General features: G+C 37.6%; 3 protein-coding genes across 3 annotated transcripts in view; 2 read left to right on the plus strand and 1 right to left on the minus strand.

The window, feature by feature from the left end:
* Positions 1-23,624, plus strand: part of tnksb (tankyrase, TRF1-interacting ankyrin-related ADP-ribose polymerase b) — a 318,296-nt gene that overhangs the window by 166,749 nt on the left and 127,923 nt on the right. The window lies entirely within an intron of this gene.
* LOC147843842 (uncharacterized) overlaps positions 1-23,624 on the plus strand; it is a 321,661-nt gene that overhangs the window by 121,531 nt on the left and 176,506 nt on the right. The window lies entirely within an intron of this gene.
* adamts12 (ADAM metallopeptidase with thrombospondin type 1 motif, 12) overlaps positions 1-23,624 on the minus strand; it is a 75,260-nt gene that overhangs the window by 47,117 nt on the left and 4,519 nt on the right. The window contains exons 3-5 of the mRNA XM_087253282.2: positions 6,405-6,579; positions 5,105-5,327; positions 2,630-2,714 (exon numbers count right to left, since the gene is read on the minus strand). Coding sequence (XP_087109408.1) covers positions 2,630-2,714; positions 5,105-5,327; positions 6,405-6,579 — 483 coding nt within the window. The remainder of the gene's footprint in view (positions 1-2,629; positions 2,715-5,104; positions 5,328-6,404; positions 6,580-23,624) is intronic.

Below are 23,624 nucleotides of genomic sequence, written 5' to 3' on the forward strand. Positions count from 1 at the left end.
GCACACTGTAGAATAAAATGTTATACATAATGAGGTAAATAATGTAGGGTCTGAAAATATCCCTCTGTAATTGAAATCTACAGACACAGATTGATATAGTGTGACAACAGAAACACTTAGGTGCATTTTTAAAATGTTTTTGGAAAAACACTTCGAGAGAAGCTAAAAATCTCAAAATTGAGCACTTTTGCTTTATATTTTTAATTGGCTCGTTATTACAGATTCTCTAGAGTTAAACAGTATTAGTTTTTACCACTTTTTTAACACTTTTATTGTTTCAGAAAAATGTGATACATACATACTGTATTAGTAACCAAATACCAATCAAAGAGCACCCACCCCATCCCGACAGAGCCATAAAAAATATGTTTTCACATGCAAGAAAAAATAATACACAGATAAATAAATGGAAAATAAAAAAATAACTAAAATAAGATAAAACAACAATAAATAAATAAATAAATAAATAAATAAATAAGGGTAATTTTGTAAAAAAAATAATAATAAAAATACTATTAAGACATTGACATTTTAACACATACATTCCAATGAAAGTGAAAAATATATTTAAGTTAGTCGTTACAAACACAGTGCACATTAACAGTTGCATGTTTGGGATGACTAAACAGTGAGTCCATTCTAATTTAAAAAATGAAGGAAGAAATCCCAAATCTTTTAAAATATGTGCAAGTTTTTACTATTTTTGAATCCATTCAGCTAATCTTTGGGTCTGGAAGGAGTACTTTTAGCTTAGCTTAGCACAGATCAATAAATCAGACTAATGTCAATGTCAGTTTTATTTATATAGCACTATTAAACACAACCAAAGGTTTACCAATGTGCTAAACAATATAAATCACAAAGAACAATTATAAAACTATAGCTAAAACAAACAATTCTCAATGATAAAATGACAAATCAAAAAGGTAAGTTTTCAACCTAGATTTAAAAACAGACAGAGATGATATAGACCTAATACAGAGAGGCAGAACATTCCACAAGGTAGGACCAGCTACTGCGAAAGCCCGGTCACCCCTGCATTTCAGCCTCGACTTTGGGATGTATAATAGCCTCTGGTTAGATGACCGAAGAGACTGACCAGGCTGATGTTCAGTCAACAGGTCTGACAGGTAGGAAGGAGCCAGGCCATTTAGTCATTTAAAAACCAGGAGAAGAAAAAGTGACAGGATAGTGAACAGGCAACCAGTGCAAAGAGCGTAAGATTGGTGTGATGTGGTTATATTTTTTGGTACTGGTTAAAAGCCTTGCAGCAGTATTTTAAACTAATAGGCGGGATAGAGTTGTCTGACTGATCCCAAAATATAGTGTATTACAATAGTCCAATCTAGAAGTAATGAAGGCATGAATTATTTTTTTGAAATTTTTTTCTAGATAAAATAGGTTTGACTGATTTTAAAAGTTGAAGCTGAAAAAAGCAGGATTTGAGCACTGCGTTAATCTATTCATCAAATCTCTTTTTTTACCAAAGGCTTCACAGAAAAACTTGAATTACCAAGATTTACTGGTGGTGTCCTAGAAGAATTTGACGAGCCGAACAAAATTATTTCAGTTTTACTCTCATTAAAATCTAAAAAGTTCAAAGACAACCAGGCTTTCACATCCGACAGGCAAGACATAAGAGCCTCCAACCCACTTAATAATAATAATAATAATAATAATAATTCCTTACATTTATATAGCGCTTTTCTGGGCACTCAAAGCGCTTTACACAGTGGGGGGATCTCCTCATCTACCACCAGTGTGCAGCATCCATCTGGCCAGACCGCACACACCAGCTGATTGGTGGAGAGGAGACAGTGATGCAGCCAATTGAATATGGGGATGGTTAGGAGGCCATGATGGACAAAGGCCAGTGGGCAGATTTGGCCAGGATGCCGGGGTTAAACCCCTACTCTTTTCGAAGGACATCGTGGGATTTTTAACGACCACAGAGAGTCAGGACCTCAGTTTAACGTCTCATCCGAAAGACGGCGCTCACTGAGCAGTATAGCGTCCCCGTCACTATACTGGGGCATTAGGACCCACACAGACCACAGGTTGGGCACCCCCTGCTGGCCTCACTAACACCACTTCCGGCAGCAACCAAGCTTTCCCATGTGGTCTCCCATCCAGGTACTGACCGGGCGCAGCCCTGCTTAGCTTCAGTGGGCGACCATGTGAGAGTTGCAGAGAGGTAGCTGCCAGCACTTGAACACTTGATTAGACTATTAGCATCAAAAATACAAAAAAATAAACTATTCTGTAATTACATTATGTACTAATGACCATGTGTACCAGCGGAAAATGGAAAGTTGCTATTTTCTATGCGGACATATTCGCTCTCATTCCAGTGTAATAATCAAGGAATTTTGCTGTAATACTATGGCTACAGCAGCCGCAATGATATTTAGCAGCACCTGAAAATGATCCCAAGCTAGGTCACAGCACTGCGTAAAATCATTGTGCTTGTCTCAATGATTCAAGGATTGATGCTAAGCTAAGTTAAAATGTTCCTGCTAAACCGAGATCGGCTGAATGGATTCAAAAATGGTAAAACTCAGATGTCTGTGTCAGCCTGTTTAAAAAAAAAAAAAGTAGACTGCTCCTTTAAGCCTCGATTTACATGTACCTCCTCTCCATGAAGCAGAATGAGTCGCACCAGTACTATATGAATAGCATTACCGATGCTGGCGTCATGAAAAATTCCAGCCACCTACAAAAGATGATAAAAAATAAAAGTCAGAGATACAGTTGAAGACAACATTATTAGCCCTCTTTTATTAGTGAAATCTGTATTCTTTTTTTTAAACAGTTTCCAATTAGTCACCTGCCTTAGGGTGCGTTTCCCAAACAATGACGTAACTCGAGGCTGAACTATCATCATACGATGCATCGTTTGGGAAAAAGAATGATGTATTGACGCGTGTTTCCCAAAACCGTAGTTTCTCTGTTGCAGAACCATCGCTTGAACTACATTAGTTATAACTGTAAAATGACTATAATGACGCTCTAAATGAGGTGGAGTAACTTCTTCTTTAGAAAATAACCCATAATTTCTTTGTTCAAATTATATTGTTTTACACGCACACACATTTAAAATAAAATACAATATTATTTTTGGTAAAAACATCCACTCGCTTTCCATATTAATTGAAATATGTAAATGGCACATATAGGCCTTGTGTTTTTCCTTTACAAATACTATTAAGAACATTCCATAGTCTATTCTAAATCACTTACAAAAGCTAAGCTTATATCATATATAAATCATATAAATAAATATATAATGAGGCAATTTATTAAGAAATTAAATTTAACATTTATTATTTTTTAGGAAATGAAAGAAATCCTACTTTAATATTAATATTAATAATTCTAATGATGATGATTGTTATTATTAAGTAGGATATTGTTTATTTATTTATTTACATTTTTTGAAGTCTACTTTTATAATTTTTTCACATGCAAATTACTGCAGAAATGTTCTAACCAGCAGGCACATGTCATATACAGTACAGATACCTAATAAATAACCTATAAATTAAAAGCATTAACGTATGCTATGTTTTTTGTTTTCACAAGCTTTGGAGACATAACATAAATTCCGCTTTTAAATAATAGGTCACCTATAGCTTTCGCCATGAGCCATGGTTGTGTTCAAAATGGCATCAACGTTTTCAAAGTGCACTGCGAAGGGAGCGCAACTGTAAACATGAAGATCGCTAAAACTGAACTGTAAAAATACTTTAAAAGCAAATTACACCTTAGAGAGATGACCTTAATGTTTTTTTTTTAATCATTCCAAGTTTAAATGTTAGAATGTTCCAAATAAATAGGGCATAGGGGGGAAAACTGGAAAAAGAACACAACCAGGAACTATGTTTCTAGCTACAGCTCCAAAGATGTAGTTGCAAATGCACAAGTTTGCAATGCAATATGCGAATGTTCGTTGGATTGATGGATTTGAAACGGCAAATCAACGAACAATGTTTGTAATGACACAAATTGCGTTCTTAGTAAGCTAACAATGGTTTTCAGAAACGCACCCCTGGACAGCTTGAATGTATCACCCAGAAACAAAAGACACAGTTGCTGGGTCCTTGCCTTTAGCATTTGCATCACTTTGTTAAAGTGATTTTGGCATAATAGGTCCACTTTAAAGGGGCTAATAATATTGACCTAAGCAGTTTTTACATTATTTTTTCAGCCAAACTAAAAAACAACAACATTTGACTTTGCCCAGAAGAAAACTATAATGGAAATACTGTGAAAAATAACACCTTTGCACTGTCATGGGGCTTTCACACCAGACGCGGCATGCGTGAATAAATTGCGTAAACATTTTGAGTTTACCCGCTTCATTCAAACGTCAAATTTGCTTCATTTGTGTGTGAAATTCACATCATAGACAAGGCTTCTGCATGCCCGGTGAATCTAGTTTTGTTGCTAAATGGCTAACAATTATTTTATTAAGTAGCTGTGCTTTATGTACTTTAGGGAGGCTAAAAAACAGAGTAGATTTATTCGGCGCCATGTTTGAGTCCACCAGATCCTTTCAGAGGTGCACCCAGCTCTGTGAGTTCATCAACTCCTCCAGAAACTAAACCTGGATGAAGGAAGCTTTCAGCAGTGCCTCTGACTGAGCCGAGGCCATTTGATCAACCATGGTCCGATGTCGGCAGCAGGATGTTCCCTCGGGACACCAGCTGCATGCTCTATGTCATAATCACACCCCTACAAGAGCAAGCTTGGTTAACAGGGCGAAAATATTAGCTAGAGTTCAGATTTTTTTTAGAGAGAATCGCACGACTAGCATGCTAAACGCCTCAAACAAGCAAAACGCGAGAATTGCGTCGTATTTGCAGCCTCATTCACGCGAATAGCACCGAAGGATGTCTATTGGGGTCTTTGCATTGACTTAACATGTAAATCCCTCGTTCTTGATGCTTCACCCGCATCTGCTGTGAACGCACAATTAAAATCAATTGAGAAAGAACGATTTAAAATTAAGAAGAGTTACAAATTTACAGCAGCTAATCGATTTTGGGCTAATTTTAGACTAAATTAGGGCTAATCATTTTGACACAATGAAAGTTCACTTTCCATGTTCATGATGGTAAAGATGTAGGACTCAACGCTCCCACTTCCATGGTAGTCCACGAGTTTGGAGTCACCCACCACCATGGTCTCCACCCAGCGCTCTCTGCTGATGGAGCGGGGGGAGATCCTCCGGGGCCGCTCCGGATCTGGACGGTGATTCCGGTCCACACTCTCTCGCTCCCAGAGCTCCCGATCCTGCTCCACCTGTTGGAAATATCCGGAACCATCTGCACAAACACACACACACTTTTTGCTCATGCTCCACAGTGGTGATTATTTTATTATGTAGTACCTATTTGAGAGTTCAGACACAGCCATAATTCATTCATTTTCCTTCAGCTTAGTCTCTTTATTCATCAAGGGTCACCACAGCGGAATGAACCGCCAACTTATCCAGGATATGTTTTACACAGCGGATGTCCTTTCAGCTGCAACCAAGTAGTGGGAAACATCTATACACACTCATTAACACAAATACACTACGGCCAATTTAGTTTATTCAATTCACTTACAGTATAGCCAACCCGGGCTCATTGTGGAAACGTAGACCACGGAATATGTCCCGGCGGGTACGTACGGCTGCAGTTTTAGTTTTCGCGAATCCGCGAGAGGCCGCTGTTGTGCGCTTTTTCGCATCTCAGACGCCTCTCGCGAGTGCGGTTCGCGCCCGCGCTGTTCTCCGGCCGGAGACCGCTGTCCGACTGACCAGATGATTGACTGCACGACCGGCCAATCGGGCGACCCGCCCTCCTCCTTCCCTGAACCCAACCAATCTTACCGATCGACCCGCCCGCCCGCTCGCTTCCCTAAACCCGAGCAACAGATTACTAAAGCCCCGATTTTTTTTTCTACCGCGCTTTCGGATTTCACCGCGTTCTCACCCTGTCACGAAATTCGTTCACTTAATGTTTGGGATTCTGTTTTTGTCTTACCTGATTGCTGGAACCGCACTTCCCCGGACTCGAAACCGATCGCCGTGGTCGACTCCTCTCTGCATCTCGAGCCTGCCGACGTACACGATGAGCTGAGTGGACAAACGGGTGTCAGCGGGGAAGCCCTCCACAAGAAGGTAAGCGGTCGGCCGGCAAGCGCGAAAGGGAACGGCGTCACACCGCCCCGCAGCGTTCGCTTGAAAAAAATAAACGCGGCCGTATGTACGTACTTCAGAAACGTCCGCGGGACTACGTTTTCAGAATGAGCTTGGGTTGAGTATAGCGCATGTCTTTGTACTGTGGAAGAGCACCTGGAGGAAACCTACGCCTACACACAGCCATTATCATAAATATATTTGCTGTTGGTCTGACCTTTGACCCCACAGGGACTCTGTTGGTGTGCGTCTATGCTGCGTCTCTGTCTGAATCTGCTCCAGGTTGAGCTCTGGTAGAGAACATGCGGGTGTTGTGGATGAGTGAGGTTTGGGCTGCGTCCACGGACCGGCTCGATCAATAATGGCCCCTCTGGTAAATTTAACAGCCCTCTCTAGGAGAACAAAAATAGTCTGGCATAAGAAAGATCATTTAGATAATGACACATTTATTCATCAAGGACGCATGAGACTGATTCCAGTGACGATCCAGGGTCAGACGAGTCTTCGCTGAGGCCAGCTTCCAGCCTCCACTGCAGCTCTGCACAAGACTTTTGGCCAGCGGAGAAATTAAAATGGTCGTGCCGAACTGAGTCTGGTTCTCTCAAGGTTTTTTTTTCTTCACTCTCCTATTGGTGAAGTTTTTTTCCCTCTCCGCTGTCGCCACTGGCTTGCATAGTTCAGGATCTGAAAAGCTACTCATCGATGAATTTGCTCTTCAGTGTTTGGACTCTCAGTAATGACTTCAAACCACACTGAACTGAGCTAAACTGAACTGAACTTAAACACTAAAAACTGAACTACCCTGATCCAGTTACTATGACCATTTATGTGAAGCTGCTTTGACAATCTACATTGTAAAAGCGCTATACAAATAAAGCTGAATTGATTTGAATTGAATAATGAAAAGTGCAGCTAAAGGATTTACAATGTAATGTAAACAATTTTTGTATATTATTATTTTTACACTGTATTTTTATATTATTATTATCCTTTATTGATTTATTCTCTTTTCAGCTTAGTCCTTTTATTAATTCAGGGTCACCACAGCGGAATGAACCGTCAACTTATCCAGCATATGTTTTACGCAGTGGATGCCCTTCCAACTGAAACCCATCACTGGGAAACATCCACACACACTTAGGCCGCATTTACACTGCACTGTTCAAGTGATTCAATTCAGATTTTTTTCTCCCATGAGGCACAGATCTCATGGCCCATGTATGTGTAAGCAGGAACAAAACACATGGATTCCCATTAACTCAAATCAGATTCAGGCCTTGTTCATATGTGGAAATTTATCCGATATGAATCGGATCTGTGTCAATGTGTCTGCAGTGTAAGCAGGTAGATCGAATTTTCACCTGTCCACGCGCGTCATTAAAACCATAGCGAATGCTGTCAAGTCTGACACTTTCACTTCAGAACAGACTTCAGCAGAGTCCCAAACCTTAAATCTCATCCACGATGACTTAAACAGCTTTTATATTTTTATATAGCACAGGTATTTAAGCATGATGACGAGAGTGAGAGAGCGCAATGTCCGCCACGTAACCAATAAACTAATATAAAACTAGTGCATAGCCACATCACGTGCATAAATCATGCCATGGACATTACATTAAGATGCCTAAAGGTTTAAAAAAGCCTATACATCAAAAGAAGATGGACAAATGAGAACCTAAACTAGAGTAAAACAGCTTGTCAAAAGCTGCGAACAGATTACATATAGCAATTGAGAAAAGAGCACTCTTTAATTATCAGCTGTTAGTCAGCGCCCACTCTTTTTTTCCTGGTCATTGCGCCTTTGCTGTGTGCTGTGAAAATGCAGACGAATGGATACGAGTCACTTTTAAAAGATGATGTGAGCAGGTCATCAAACCAATTGGATACAGTCACAAAATCGGAATTGACCATCAAGATCTGCATTGTAAATGCAGCCTTATTCAAACACTATGTCTGTAAAGTGTCTACTTTTAAAGGTGCTGTATAAAAAATAAAGATTTATTAGCATTATTATTAAATGATTTCTGCATCAAAAAATACTGTTTTTATTCATCAAAGAAAGTAAGAAACAAATACATAACACTTTCTATAAAATAAACAGCACTAACCAGCATTTAAAAAAAGATTTCTTAAAGATTATGTGACACTAAAGACTGAAGTAATGGTGCTGAAAATTCAGCTTTGACATCCTGTGAATACATTATATTTTAAAGATATATTCAACTATAAAACAGATGTATTCATCAATTCATTTTCCTTCGGCTTAGTCCCTTTATCCATCAGGGAGGAATTAATAAACTTATCTAGCATATGTTTTACACAGCGACAGGACCTTCCAGCTGCAACCCAGTACTGGGAAACATCCATACACACTCATTCACACACATACACAACGGCCAATTTAGGTTTTTTAGGTTTAGGTTTTTGCCGCTTTAAATGCTCAAGAACGTTAACCACTTAAACTCTGCTGCTATTTGGGGATTTCTGCCTGGATTTTGCCTACCCAAATTTAAAATCTTCCCAAATCCACATGCAGAGGTGTAAATGCAAAAATTTGGTATCATTTTAAAGAAAACCCTTTGAATTTTCATAAAACACTATTGAAAGTGTTTAAAATAACTGTATATGTCGTCTGTGTTATAATAAACACCTGAAAAAAGAGGCGCTTTTTGTATTTTTTTTATAAACTCAAATTTGAAAGTGTACCTTTTAGGTTCTGTGTGGTCTAGCGTGCTGTAATTCATTTTGGTGGTTCCTGCACTTGTCTGTAATCATAGGAAAAAAGAAAAAGTTCTCTACCATAATCTATGCAAAAGTTATTGCATTCCAACTGATGAGAGATGCTGTACAAGCCACAGAGACCGATCCTTGTTTACATATTTCACTATTCTTTTGTTTGATCAAACATAATTCACTGTGTTTGGACCACATCAGACATATAAAAGGATTACTTATGCACATCACCTCAAAAACAGAGGAGAATGGCCCTGAAGGGCACAGCATAAGGTAAGAGATGACAGCTGTCTGTGCTATCTGGGGCTGCTTATTGATCATGAATGTATTGTTTACATTTCTGCGCCATGGAAACACCACAATTCATTCAACAACTGTTTGGCATATGAATATAATTCAGTAAAAAGAACGCTAGCACCGTATGAGCACCGGCAAGAGCTTTCATTTGAGCTATAACTTGTACATGTGTCATATGAAAAAATATAAAAATGAACCAATGTAAAATACCCAGCTCGGGAATCCAAAATACTGTGTATTTAAGTGTAAATAACTTTTATACAGTAGAATAAAAACCAAGGTGATGCATATGTGCATAATATATAGATTCTACACTTTCAAACGACACCTCTTAGGGGGGTCAGGTGCAACGCTAGCCCTTTAAATCTGAAAGCGAAGTCGATGACGTCACAGAGTTTAAGTGGTTATTGTTATGGATTTTGATTGGTTAAGAGTGTTTTGCTATTCATATGCTAGTAGAAATGACAGAAATAAACGCTAATGGTGGGAGTCGAGCCAAGTGAAGAAAAGGACAATGCTTAATCAGAGTCAGGATATCTGCTGAGGTTTTTTCTCTTATTCATGGTGTTCTAAAGACTAACGGCTCTAATTTAATGATCTACATGTAAGCGCGAAGTCTGAAGAGCATGGCACAAAAGCATTAAGGGCGTGTCCGAATCCACTTTTGCTATTATAATGATGGAAAAAGACGCTGGCGCATGGTCTAACATGGTTGTGCTTAGTCTCTTAATGAGTTCTGGGTGTGTTTTGAGCATAATGTGCATTAAACCAATCAGAGCCTCATCTCCCATTCATTTTAGGAGTCAGTTGCATCACACCATAGTGCATTTGCTATTTACATGGCGGACTTTGTGAGTGGAAAAACTGTACGCTTCACTAACGAGAAAACAGTTAGTTAAACAGAGTTAGACTGACTATCTGCAGCGCGAGGATAAAGAACGAGCCTCCTCCATTCAGCCTCTTTATTTTTTACTCTTTGGACAAATCTAAACTTGTACTTGTTAAAACAAATATAAATATGCATATAATAAACAATAATAATAATAATAATAATAATAATAATAATAATAACATACAAAAGCAAACTGTCATGAATAAACTGAAAAAAAGCCCCCTGACATGATGAAGACATGAAGGCAGTAGTTTTTATATTTACGTAGAAAAAAATAATTTTTGTAACATTTTACTCCTTTAATTGTTTTCATATGTAAAGATATTTGTGTATTGCTGTACATCCTGTGTGTATTAAGCAATGTGCAAGTGTGGACCCACATAGGCGCATAACTAACGTGCTATGCGCTGGACTTTAGAGCAGCTTTTAGTTGGTCAATGCCGCTGTCTATTTCAGCTATTTAAAATAGCAACGCGCAAACAATGCGCCTTAACACACCTCCTTTATAGACCAGCACACCCATGAGTCCACAAAGTGGTGCAAATAGATTTGCTATTTAAACAACGTGGCGCAAAACGTGAAATTAAAGATGCGTTGGTCTGAAAACAGCAACAAATCACGTCATACACGCCTTGCTCCCAATTGCGCCAGGAGAATGATACCCTTAATGTTGGTGTGTTCACACCAGACGCAGAAGAAGCGTCAGTCGAGAGTGATTTACATGTTAAGTCAATGCAAATCCTCAAATAGACATCCTGCGGTGCGATACGCGCAAATCACCAATCAATCTCGTTAACCAATCAGGAGTTTGCTCTTGTGGGGTTGTGGTTGTGACGTAGTGCCTGTCCAGCCAACACTGACAACAATTCATCAAACTGGGCTCGGCTCAGTCAGAAGCACCGGAGAAAGCTTCTGTCATCCAGGGTGAGTTTCTAGAGGAGTTTATGAGCTCACAGAGCTGGATGCACCTCTGAAAGGATCTAGTGGACACTGCTCCGAATTGACAGTGTTAATGTGCTTTATGAAGGCTGAAAAACTGTTATTTTCTTAATAAAATCCATGTTAGCCATTTAGCAACGAAGCTAGAGTCACCAGACAGACAGAAGCCCTGCCCATCGCGCGGATCCGTGTCTGTCCTGAAATGAATTTGACACGCTAAGGAAGCGGATTTGATGCACAAATGAAGCGAGTAAACTCAAATGTTTCCGTGGCTATTTATGCGTGAATAGCACGATTTATCCGCATCTGGTGTGAACACAGCATTAATGTTTGCACCGTGACACAGTTTTTTTGTTTTAATTAGAGATAATTAGATTTGAAAAAATATCAGGGCTTTTAAATATCAATACATTAATAAGAAATCTAAAACACATAAAAAAATAGACATTTTCTAGGGAAATCTTATATAGTATGAAATATCAACATCGCAATCCTCAACAACATTGCATGTTTTTCCAGTATTGGAACTGGAAAAATCTAGGAGTAGCCCTACTGTAGACTCCGCTTTACTTTTCTCATTTTAGCTATCGTTGGAGACATTAATATGTCTTTATAATCTTTTTATGTGATAGGGTCTTAAATCTGTTTTATCATCCGCCAGTTGAAAAATGCAACTTTTAGCATCCCAATTCTACTCATTGTAAGTACTAATCCATAGCCAAGAAAAGTGTGCGCTATTTTAATGTTTTATACTGAAGGATAAGGGTTTGTTCAGATCGTTTGAAGTAGTTATGTACTATAATAACACTTCAGATGTCACGTCTCATTACTATCTGGAATTCAGCTATAAGCAGGGAAGGTATTTTCTCTCTCATATTTGCGCTGTTTGTTCATTTTGCCTGCAAGTTCTTGCCAGTCATGGCATTTTCTCCGCTCTGCGGGGGCTTTGGGATTAACTGAATACAACACATGCTCATGCTAAAACACAAACCGATCATATTATAATACATTCAATGCGCTGAAAATTAAAATGTGCCAATAATTATCCATTACTCTAAAACATGGTGCCATACGTGTTTTTATTAAATGCTACACATCCATGCAGCAAGTATGAAAATTAAAAATGCACTCACTGTTCACTCACCCTCAGGTATTTTTAAACCTGTATGAGTTTCTTTCTTCTGTTGAACACAAGGGAGATAGTTTGAAGAAGGCTGAAAACCTATACTCAATAACATCCATAGAATTTGTTTTTCCTACTATAAAAGTCAATGGTTACAGGTTTTCTTTCTTTAAAAAAAAAGTCATCTTTTGTTAATAGAAGAAAGAAACTCGAACATGTTGAAACAAGTTAAGAGAGTGTAAATTATGAGACAATTTTAATTAGGTGAACTATCCCTTTTAATCAGTTCTGTTTGTTTCATTCAAGATCATTGTCCTTGCACTTACATTGCACAATTTGGGGTCATTTCAACTTTATATCCTTAAACAAAGTCTCATATGTAATGCTGAATTAATTTTACGAAACAAGTAAAAATAGTATTATTGTGAAATATTATTTATATCTGATTTAGATTCATTTATTCTTTCATTTTCCTTCGGCTTAGGACCTTTATTCATCAGGGGTCGCCAAAGCGGAATGAACTGACAACTATTCCAGTATATGTTTTACACAGCGGATAGCCTTCCAGCTGCAACCCAAAAAAAATCCCCATTGTTGTTAAATAAGGAATACATTTTACAACATATTACATTTTACCAAAAGCAGCCCATATTAAAGTTCATTTTAATACTAATTCTGCTATCGTTGTTACTCACACATTTTCAAATGTACTTTTTTTTTACAAGAGAGGCTATAAAAATCGTCAAGCTCCACATTATTATTATTATTTTTATGTTTTAATTGTTCAATATTCAAATGGCAAAAATTCTGATTGACCACTCAGATTATATGTGAGTGCCATAAAGGTGTCAAAGTAAAACCTGGTGCTATAAAATGTGCAGCTGTGGAGTCTTAAATATAATGTAATCACCCAAGGGGTCGCAAGAAAATAAAAAAATAAAAATAAAAAAATAAAAATTATTAAATTAAATTAAATTAAATTAAATTAAATTAAATTAAATTAAATTTAATAAATTAAATTAAATTAAATTAATACTTGTAAAAAAATGTAAAAAATTAAATAAAATCAAAAGGCTGATGGCTTTTTATTTGCATGTTGTTTAAATGGGTATATTAACTACTATTTTTTTCTTCTGTATTTTATGGATAAAATATGGTATTTCTAATAGTTTATTAAAATTAATTAGATTTTTGGCAATCTTCAAGTGACCCTTCAATATGATGACCATTCGACAAGCTAATCCAACAAAAACATAGTGCTTAGTCACAAAATGATTTAGGGATGTCCAGATCCAATCATGTGATCGGAAATTGGGCCCAATCACATGGCTTCATTCAAGCCATGTCTGGCTATATACATATATATAAATATACATATACACATACACATATATATATATAAATATATACATACACACACACACACACACACACACACACACACACACACACACACACACACACACACACACACACACACACACACACATATATACATATATATATAAATTTTAAACACATGTATAGTTATGCAGTAGCACAGAGTTTTCTTAACTTCACACAGAAACAGCAAAGAATGCGGCATGACATCACTTTGTTGCAGAGTTGCCACTGGTTAAATGCCGGCAAAGTAGAACACGGAAGCAGCTTGAAGCGGAAATCGTAAATATGTCTGCGGTCTGGAGGTATTATGAAGTTGATGACCACAACATTGCCATAGCAAACTGTGAGATGTGTAAACTTGGGATTGCCTGCCAGGTATTTTAAATTGAGAGACTATTTGTTTTTATATTAGATTTATTTTGTATTTACTGTTGCACTAAAGTCCAAAAGTAAAGAATTTATGTTAATTATTACTTGATTGTTCAATCCACCTCACAGAAGTGCAAAAAGAGTTGTTGAATGTTAAAATAAGGTCAGGAACGTCCAGGATCTGTTTCTTTGCTCTTCCTTATTCTTTTTTTAGGTATTATAGAAGTATCAAATCGGGTTTCGGTATCGGTAGATGCTCAAAATCAAATGACTCGGACTCATGGGCAAAAAAAACCTGATTGGGACATCCCTAAAATTATTTAAACCCCATAATTAAATAGAAAATGAAGTAAATAACTGCAAAAAGTTCCACTTTTTGAAAACAAAAAAGAACCACCTCATTCACCATGCGGGCTACGGGCCTAATCTGCTAATTGGCAAATATTTTTTACAGTGTAGTATATGAAAACAGAGGTCAATTTACATTCAAATTCACTGAAACGTGCAGTTTTTCCCTTATTACTATGTTTTGTTATGTTTTTTTTGTTTGGAAATGTAATGAAATCCCAGCTTTATGGGAATGAGAATGACTCTCAAGATGCACATGCACTCGTTCACCGCCCAGCTCAATGAGTCTGTCCCAGCGGCCAAAAACAGGTGTGTGTATTCAGTTCAAACTAAATAAACCGTGACCAGAAAAACATTCCAAATGTTTCGAAACTGGGCTGCGCGTAACACAAAACAGACACTGGGATTCACAGAGAGAGAGAGGGATTCACCATGATTTCTCCAGGGGGCCGAAGACGCAGTCATAATATTGACTCAGACGAGTTGAACATCCCCAGAGTCTAAACAATACTAACCACTGCAACACAACTGTGATATGGGTATAGCGTGACACTATATATAGTTTCAGCATTTATATTGCAAAGTGTGCATCTGCAATAATCTCATCGATGGATCTATTGTTGACCAGGAGCTTGTAGATTTATGGCAAAGTTTAACTCATTCATTAAATTTCTTTTCGGCTTAGTCCCTATATTATTCTGGGGTCGCCACAGCGGAATGAACAGCCAACTGATCCAGCATATGTTTTATGCAGCGGATGCCCTTCCAGCTGCAACTCATCACTGCGAAACACACATACACGCCCATTCACAGAATGAATCTACACTATTTTTCAGCCTCCCTAAAGCACATAAACACAGCTACTCGCTCAATAAAATCAATGCTAGCCATTTAGCATATAACTAGAGTCACCGGGAAGACAGAAGCCCTGCCCATGATGCAAATCTGCGTCTATTGTGAAGTGAATTTCACATGTGAAAGAAGCGAATTTGATGTGCGAATGAAGCGAGTAAACTCAAAATGTTTACGTGACTATTTACTCGTGAATAGCACAATTTATTCGCGCGTGCCACGTCTTGTGTAAACACAGCATAATACATCATGTTTGAAATATATAAAAATTATATTTATATATATATATATATATATATATATATATATATATATATATATATATATATATAATATTTATTTATTGAGTTTTTGCATTTACAGTTTAAAGCATTACAATACCCCTACCCTACCAAAACCACGGCGTTAAGAGAAAAGAAAAAAAATTATATATATATATATATATATATATATATATATATATATATATATATATATATATATATATATATACACACACACATACATACACACATACACATACATACACACAAATATACACATCATTCCAGAGTTCCTGAGTTGACAGTGAGAAAACAGAGTGTACCATATTTGTTCAGTCCATATGTTGTCATTTAACCTGAGAGGCTTGGCAACATCCAAAAGAGGGAATATACAAAAGAGGTGCTTCTATTTGACATGAGGAGTTTGGTAACATCCAAAGAGTATAATATAGAAATAACATATAAGAGAAAATAAAATAAAAATAAATACATTTTTCTAAAGGCCAGGGAGTTCTTCGAAGTATTTAATAAAGGGGGACCATTTGTCTAGCAACTTGCGTTTCGAGCCTCAAATCACGTATTTAATCTTTTCCAATTGAATGTAAGACATCACTTCCTTTATCCAGCCAGCATGCTTGTTTGAAATATTTAAAAAAGAATAAGAAATATTCTCAATATTTAAAAAGAAAAAAAATTCACAAGAGGGCGAATGATTATGACTAATTCTATGACAAATTGTTTACAAGCTGTTTAACTGATGTTTTTCTGTGGTAGAAACAAAGCCTTTGCGATTACACAGCGATCTGTCAAGTCACATTAAAGAGCATCCCCAGCTAGCAAAATTCATGTGGCTTAAATCCGGCCCACAACTGACACTTACATCTGGCCCACATAGCACATGGAAGTGTGGCACTTGGGCGGTCCAATCCTGTTTGCCAGATCTGGGCCACATTTGCCATATCTTCTCTGGGCAACTTTAGGCTCAAAGCCACATTAGCCAGAGCTTACTATGCCGAATATTTGCCAAAAGTGGCCCACATATGTTTTAAGATAACTGGGCCACATTTGCACTTACACAAGAGCCACTTTGGGTTTATACCTAGATTACGCTTAAATGACTGTGGCAATTTTTTGCCAACTGTGGCCCACATTTGTTTCCTGTCTTTTGGGTCATTTTCCACATGGGCCACATTAGGCTCACATTTAGATTACATTTTGCTATAAGTGCCAAATATTTGCCTTAAATAACCCATAAATGTATTTGAATCTTTGGCTCCCTTTTGCCATTGTACAGGTGGGCCACTTCAGGCTCCCATTCATTTTGTCTGGGCTGAAGAACTACCACCAGTGACACATAACTGCCTAAAGCGGCCCACATTCATATGCTATCTGTGTCAGGTCATTTCTATTTTAAAATCTCAGAATTTAAAATGTCTTTGTTTTCTTACTGGAAGCAGTAAAAACCTGTGCTTTTACTGTGTTGTTCTTTGTGGGCCAGTCCTGTCTTTCTTTCTGCTCCTCACAGCAGAAACGTGAGCTTTGGTGTCAGGGGGCATTAAGAAAATAAAAGCTGAGCTGCTAAACACAGAAGCCATGTGTGCGTTTCTGGCCTTCCAAGAGTTCCTGCAGCTTTTGGTTGGACTTCAAACAGGACATATAGGACTTCCAGCTTATGTAAAGATTAGAAACTGTAGTACAGCACCATACAGGAAGAATGCATGGATCTAATGACTAACACAGAGTTGCTCAGTGATGGGTTCATTTGTAATCGCACTGATTTGAAACAGGAATGGAGTCACCAGGGTTCAGTGCTAATGTGTTCTTCACGAGGGCCGTAAACCAAATAATAAACAACCTTAAAGATCAGTTTACTGTGCAATAAAATGCACCACATCACTCAAATAACTTCCTCCATCCAAGTTTAATTTGTAGAGAGGCCTGTTAGAATGAATAATTACAGCTGGTGGCAAATTTTTTTGCCCTAGAAATTAAAATATTTCACGTTATTTCCTATTATATTTTTCTCGTTTCTTTTTGTTTGGCTGGAATTTTTTTGCAAATAATTTCCAGATTACGATTTTTTTTTTTGATTGGCAGAACTAATAAACCCCTGTTGTCCAACAACCTGCCAAATTAACCTAACTTGCCTAATTAACTTAATTAACAGAATTAAGTATTTAAATTAGCGACACGGTGGCGCAGTGGGTAGTATGATCGCCTCACGGCAATAAGGTCGCTGGTTCAAGCCTCGCATGGGTCAGTTGGCATTTCTGTGTGGAGTTTGCATGTTCTTCCCTTGGGTTTCCTCCAAGTGCTCAGGTTTCCCCCACAGTCCAAAGACGTGCTATAGGGGAATTGGGTATGCTAAAATTGACAGCACACTCTAAAACATATTATTTAGACAAAACAAAAAAATTTAAGGCAACAGTTTGCATTAATATACTGAAGTTACGCCAAAATCTAACAAAATGAGGTTCAGACAACAAACTTTATTATGTTAGCCAAATATTTTCCTCTTCAATCAGAGGCATTTTTACATAGCAAAAACCTCAAATCTAAAAGTTGAGCACTCAAAAATATTGTTTAAACTAGTTTTTTTATTTTAAAATTGAAAACAAATCCAGTGTAATGTTATGCACTTAATTACATGCACATGCACTCAAATAAATTAAGCAGCCGAAATTGCTAAATTTTTAGTTTGTTTTCAAATTTACTGTTCATGCTTGTAAGAAGTACATTTAACAACAACATTTTTGTTTTTCGATAGTTTTTTATTTGTATTAAACCACAGGTTTTCATTGTTTTATAAAACAAAAACATGTACTATTCCATATTATCAGTGTAAAAAATAACAAAAAACATTATTGTGTGGACTTAAAAATACAAAAGAACTCCATTAGTGTGAGTTAGTAACCTCATTTCTTTGGGTTGCTACAAATTAAATATTGTTTTAAAGCAACTGGCAGATATATTTACCTTTAAATTACCTGCATTTTTAAATTGATGTAATTATCAATATTTTTATGTTTTGAAAACTTAAATTACTAACTTACGTAATTATTCTGGCAACTGAAAAGTTTTAATCTAATCAGCATTTTAGAATTTTTAAGTTACAATAATGTATTAAACTATGTAGTGGTAACAGACCTCTTAAGTTATTTTTTAGAGTGGTGAATGAGAGTGTATGGGTGTTTCCCAGTAAAGGGTTGCAGCTGGAAAGGCATCCGCTGCTTAAAACATATGCTGGATAAGTTGGTGGTTGATTCCGCTGTGGCGACCCCAAATTAATAAAGGTAATAAGCTGAAAAGAAAATGAAGTATTTAAGTTGCATTTTAAGCTGAATACTTGAGTATTTATTCATTCATTCATTTTCTTACATTGTTGCCCTGTTCATACAGCAGCAAAGTTGTACATGTGTAGCCTTTAGCTGAGGCCCCAAGTCCAAATGCATTGCACAAATCACAATAACATTGTTTTAAACATTTGAGCATGGTTTCAGCTTACTGTATAAACACACTGCGCTGATCACCTCATTATATTTTTGTTTGGTGGCAGAGAATCCTGGCTTTGTTAATGTCAAATGCAAAGTCACCTCATCTCAACATCCCGCACAGCAATATTAGAGGACTATCAGTCTGTTACCTTCAGCTTTCCCCATTAATACTTTAAACATAGTGAATGTGTAATAGTTCATGGAATGTAATCTCTGCAGCTGAGACTGAGGGAGAATGTTTGAGGAGAAAGATAACATGAGAACGGCTGACTGACATAAACGTGACCTTACAAGAGACTACAAGCTCGGGCAATGACAGACTCAGCCTTTAGTGCAAGTTACTGCACACAAATTATGCATGCAACTAATAAATCAAAGCTCATTTTAAAGTCCAGAACTCTTTCCTGTGCTTTCAGCAACAAACCGATACCGTGCTTGTCCTCTTTTTTTCACTCTTTGCAACGTCTTGTTCACTTGCCAAGTCAGAATGAGTCACGTTATGTGCTGACACACTGACCTGGTTCCTATTCTTCTCGCTTTTCATCAGCGTTTACTCCGAATAACAGGATCGTATTATATATGCTGCTTTAAAACACTTAATTCTGATTGGTCAATAGCATTCTACAGTTAAATATTGTCGAATAATGAACATTATTATAAATTCCCTGCACAGCTTCCTTCTAGGTGTATTATTTCGTAAATATTATCATCAGATTTAGAATATTTCAGGGTTAGGAGCTGTATACAAAGTAGGCTAATTTACACTAAGCATGTTGTTACCAGATTACATAAACTCCTTTATATGTAATCTGCGAAAACAAACAGATGTTTATTTGTTTTTTTTAGGGGTTTTTCACCTTTATTAGATAGGACAGTGTCACGTTATGCAGATCAAATCAGGAACAAAAATGGGAGTAGAATCCAAGTGCAGTTTAATTGATGTATAGTGCAGTGAAAGTGACAAAAATCTAAAAATCTCCAAAGTACAAAGTAACAAAATAGCAAACAAACAAAAAAACAAGAAACTAAGACAGATTAAACTCGAACTAGACTATAACAAGATACAAGAACAAGGATCAGGAACACACACCAATAAGACGACAACGACCAACTGACAAACAGAGGATAAATGACTGAATATATAGTCCAGGTAATCAACGGAGAACGGAGACAGCTGTGGTTGTAAATCAGTGTAGATGACAGACCGGGTGTGTGCGCGAAAGAATGTATGGAAATGTAGTTCTTAAGCCACTGTAGTTCGCTGGGGGTTGCTGGCGAACTACATTGGCATTTGGTGGACAAACACAGTCATGACAGGACAGTAGAGAGAATTGACAGGAAAGAATGGGGAGCAGAGTGAAGGGAAGAATCGGCATAGGACCGCGAGGCGGAATCGAACTCAGGTCGCCGTGAACACTGGAGTGCATGTGTCGACGCACTAACCATTACATCACTGGCGCCGACCACAGATGTCCATTTAGAGTCGTGTAAAATGGTTAAACAGTGCTCCTTTTTCCAAAAGAGAACTTTGACAAGGGTCAAGGAGCCAAGAGTCTTACAGGATAGTCAGTACTGCTCTAGACTGGCAGTTGTTCCGTTTCCAAACCCCCAGATTAACAAGAGTGTTGACCATTTTTGACAAAAACTAAATATTAAAGATGTCTTTTTAAATGAAATAAACTGAATTTATTTGAAATTAAGCTAAAAATGGCAATTTAATTTCATTAATAAAATTAATATAAAAATGACTCGAACATAAACAATGAAGTAACATACAAATAAAATTAGTTTTTTATAATAAAATATCTAAATTATTAAACAAAAATTGAAAATAAAAATAATATATTAATTTATTCTATAAATTATAAAATAATTGATAATTTTATACTTGATGCGTTCGCTGTTGTGATATTCTTTAAAACGAAAGAGGTCGGTCAAAAGAAACCAACCATAGATTAGATGGAAAAATGGAGAAGTATGAAGTTTCCGGAACAACGTCATATCATTATTGTCATTCAAGGTTTTTAAGCTAGTTATTTTTATTATTTTTATAAATTATTTTAATGACTATAAAGCCTGATTTATACTTCTGCGTCAAGTGACCGGCTTAAACTGTACAGGCGCAGGCAACGCGCGTGGCTGTGCATTTATACTTCTGCGCGCTGTCTCTGTTGGTCTGCATTAACACTTCCGAAACGCTAGTTGGCAGTGAGGTGTAAATGTTCCTCTGTGTCGAGTTTCTTCGCTGCTTTTTTGCTTTTCCTGAACACTTCCGGGATGTTCAAGTGGCTCAAACTCGCTCATTTTGAGGCAGAAACCGGCGGACGTGCAGCAACTTTAACTATGAGGTAAACACAAAACAAAACTTTCCATCCGGAGCTCCTTCACGGGACTCCACACTTGTAAACAATCGCTACATTGGGTTTGCGCCATTCGCGCGGCTCTCGGTCCCGCCCAGACTCGTCAGCGCTACCAAGCAGACCAATCACAGAGCTTGCGCTACACGTTGTTGCGACGTGTAGTTACATTTTTTGAGAGGTGCACGTCAGTGACGGCGACGGCCACGGCGAAAGGCTATGCGTCAGCGCCGTAGCATACGCCGGTGTTTGACGCAGAAGTATAAATCAGCCTTAAGGATGGGGTGAAGCAGTGGCACAGTAAGTAGTGCTGTCCCCTCACAGCAAGAAGGTCACTGGGTCGCTAGTTCGAGCCTCTGCTCAGTTGGCGTTTCAGTGTGGAGTTTGCATGTTCTCCCTGCGTTCACGTGGGTTTCCTCCTGGTGCTCCCGTTTCCCCCACAGTCCAAAGACATGCGATACAGGTGAATTGGGTTGGCTAAATTGTCCGTAGTGTATGAGTGTGTGTGTGAATGTGTGTGTGGATGTTTCCCAGAGATGGGTTGCGGCTGGAAGGGCATCCGCTGCGTAAAAACTAGCTGGATAAGTTGCCGTTTCATTCCACTGTGGTGACTCCAGATTAATAAAGGGACTAAGCTAACAAAAAAATGAATGATTATAAGGATTTTTATAACCATGTAAGATTTTTTTTTTTAATCAAACTTTAATGCAACACTTGCTTTTGTTCATATCTCGAACAGTTCTACCTATTATAGTTTATAGCTAGGAACACAAGCACATCACTGACAAGGCTAATTTATCATTGCCAATCATATAATTATCCAATCACTAGAACGACCCCCTATAAATCATCAGCTGTATCTTACCTAATATCTCTTTCGATCTTCAGCATCCTTTAACCTGCCCATTTCTGCGCTTTCAATTAATTCACTAAAGGGGAGGTACATTCCGAGAAAGGCATGAGCCGAGAGATTCTAACGGTATGATAACTTTGGATAAAAATATCACGGTTTCACGGTACTGTGACTACAGCTCTAAAATCTGTTCTATTTAATTGTCTGGGTAAAAAACAACAACTCTTTATATATTTTATTTTGAGAAACATTTATAATATTTTGGAGCAGTAAACGTGTCAGGCTAAATGAACTATTGACTTCTGACGTCTTCATTTGTTTCAAAAACAGATTATATTACAATTTAAAATGGCATCTGCTCAACTTTTCTGCTGGATATACTGTAATATAATATTTGACACATACCTTAGGAATGGAATTGCAGAAAATTTTGCCGGTTTTAAAACCTTGAATTTTCCAAACCGAGGTAAACCTTGAAAACGGTTATCGTCCCATGCCTAATTCTGAAGCCAGGCTACACAGTAGGGATGGGAAGATTAATCGATATGTATCGATACGCGGTCATGCGCGTGCACGATGCGAGTGCATCGGTTGAGCAGCAGAGGATGAATGAAATTTTGGAAGCAAATCGAGATGCATCGGTTTTTGCGAGATGCATCGGATTTTCCAGGATACAGCTTATATTTTTAATATAGAATGCATTTTTTATTTATTAACAAGTGTTGTCAACCTGTGTTTGCCGCATAATTTAATCGACCTACATAAAGTAAGCCTTAGCAACGGATTTGCTGATGTGTACACTTACACTACAACTCAGTGTATCAGGTGTGCGGATGAAGCTAGTGGAGCGCCCTCAGAAAGCGCGAGAAGCAAAACAAACATTTTATTCCTCACTGAGTTTTAAATCTAAAGTATGGCAACATTATGGATTTAAGGATGGACGACATGACATGACAGATGCAATTTGCAAAATGTGCCGCGCAACTGTAAAATACACGGGCAGTACGACTAATCTGAAATCTCACTTGAAGCGGCGCCACGGTGTTGTTGTGAAAGCATCTTCCAGTGTTTCTGCATCCCCGGCTTTCGCACTGCTTCAACTGTAGCTACCAGCTCCAAAAGTGGTGAGAAAAGCATTGAAAGTTTTTTTTCCATGCGCAACAGTTTTGTGCGCTCTACGCCAATAATGAATGCTATTGCATTGTTCATCTGCAAAGACATTCAGCCTAGTGTCATGGAGAACGAAGGTTTTAAACACCTCCTCCTGTTAATTTTTATTTAATTATAATAATAATAATAATATTAATAATAATAATGATAACAATAATGGGTGTCACGGTGGCACAGTGGGTAGTTTGACCACCTCACAGCAAGAAGATTGCTGGTTTGTTATATTTTTATTAGCCTGTTGTTTACAGTGACAGTGATGTTTCAAAGCAGCATAACACTGCTATTCACCACCTTAGGTTTTGAATATTCAGTGGCACAATATATCTTTGTAAAACTTGTTTTCAAAGTTGAAAAGTTAAAT

The sequence above is a fragment of the Danio rerio genome, chromosome 5, assembly GCF_052040795.2.
Source record: "Danio rerio strain M-AB ecotype USA chromosome 5, GRCz13ab, whole genome shotgun sequence".
NCBI classification, from domain to species: domain Eukaryota; kingdom Metazoa; phylum Chordata; class Actinopteri; order Cypriniformes; family Danionidae; genus Danio; species Danio rerio.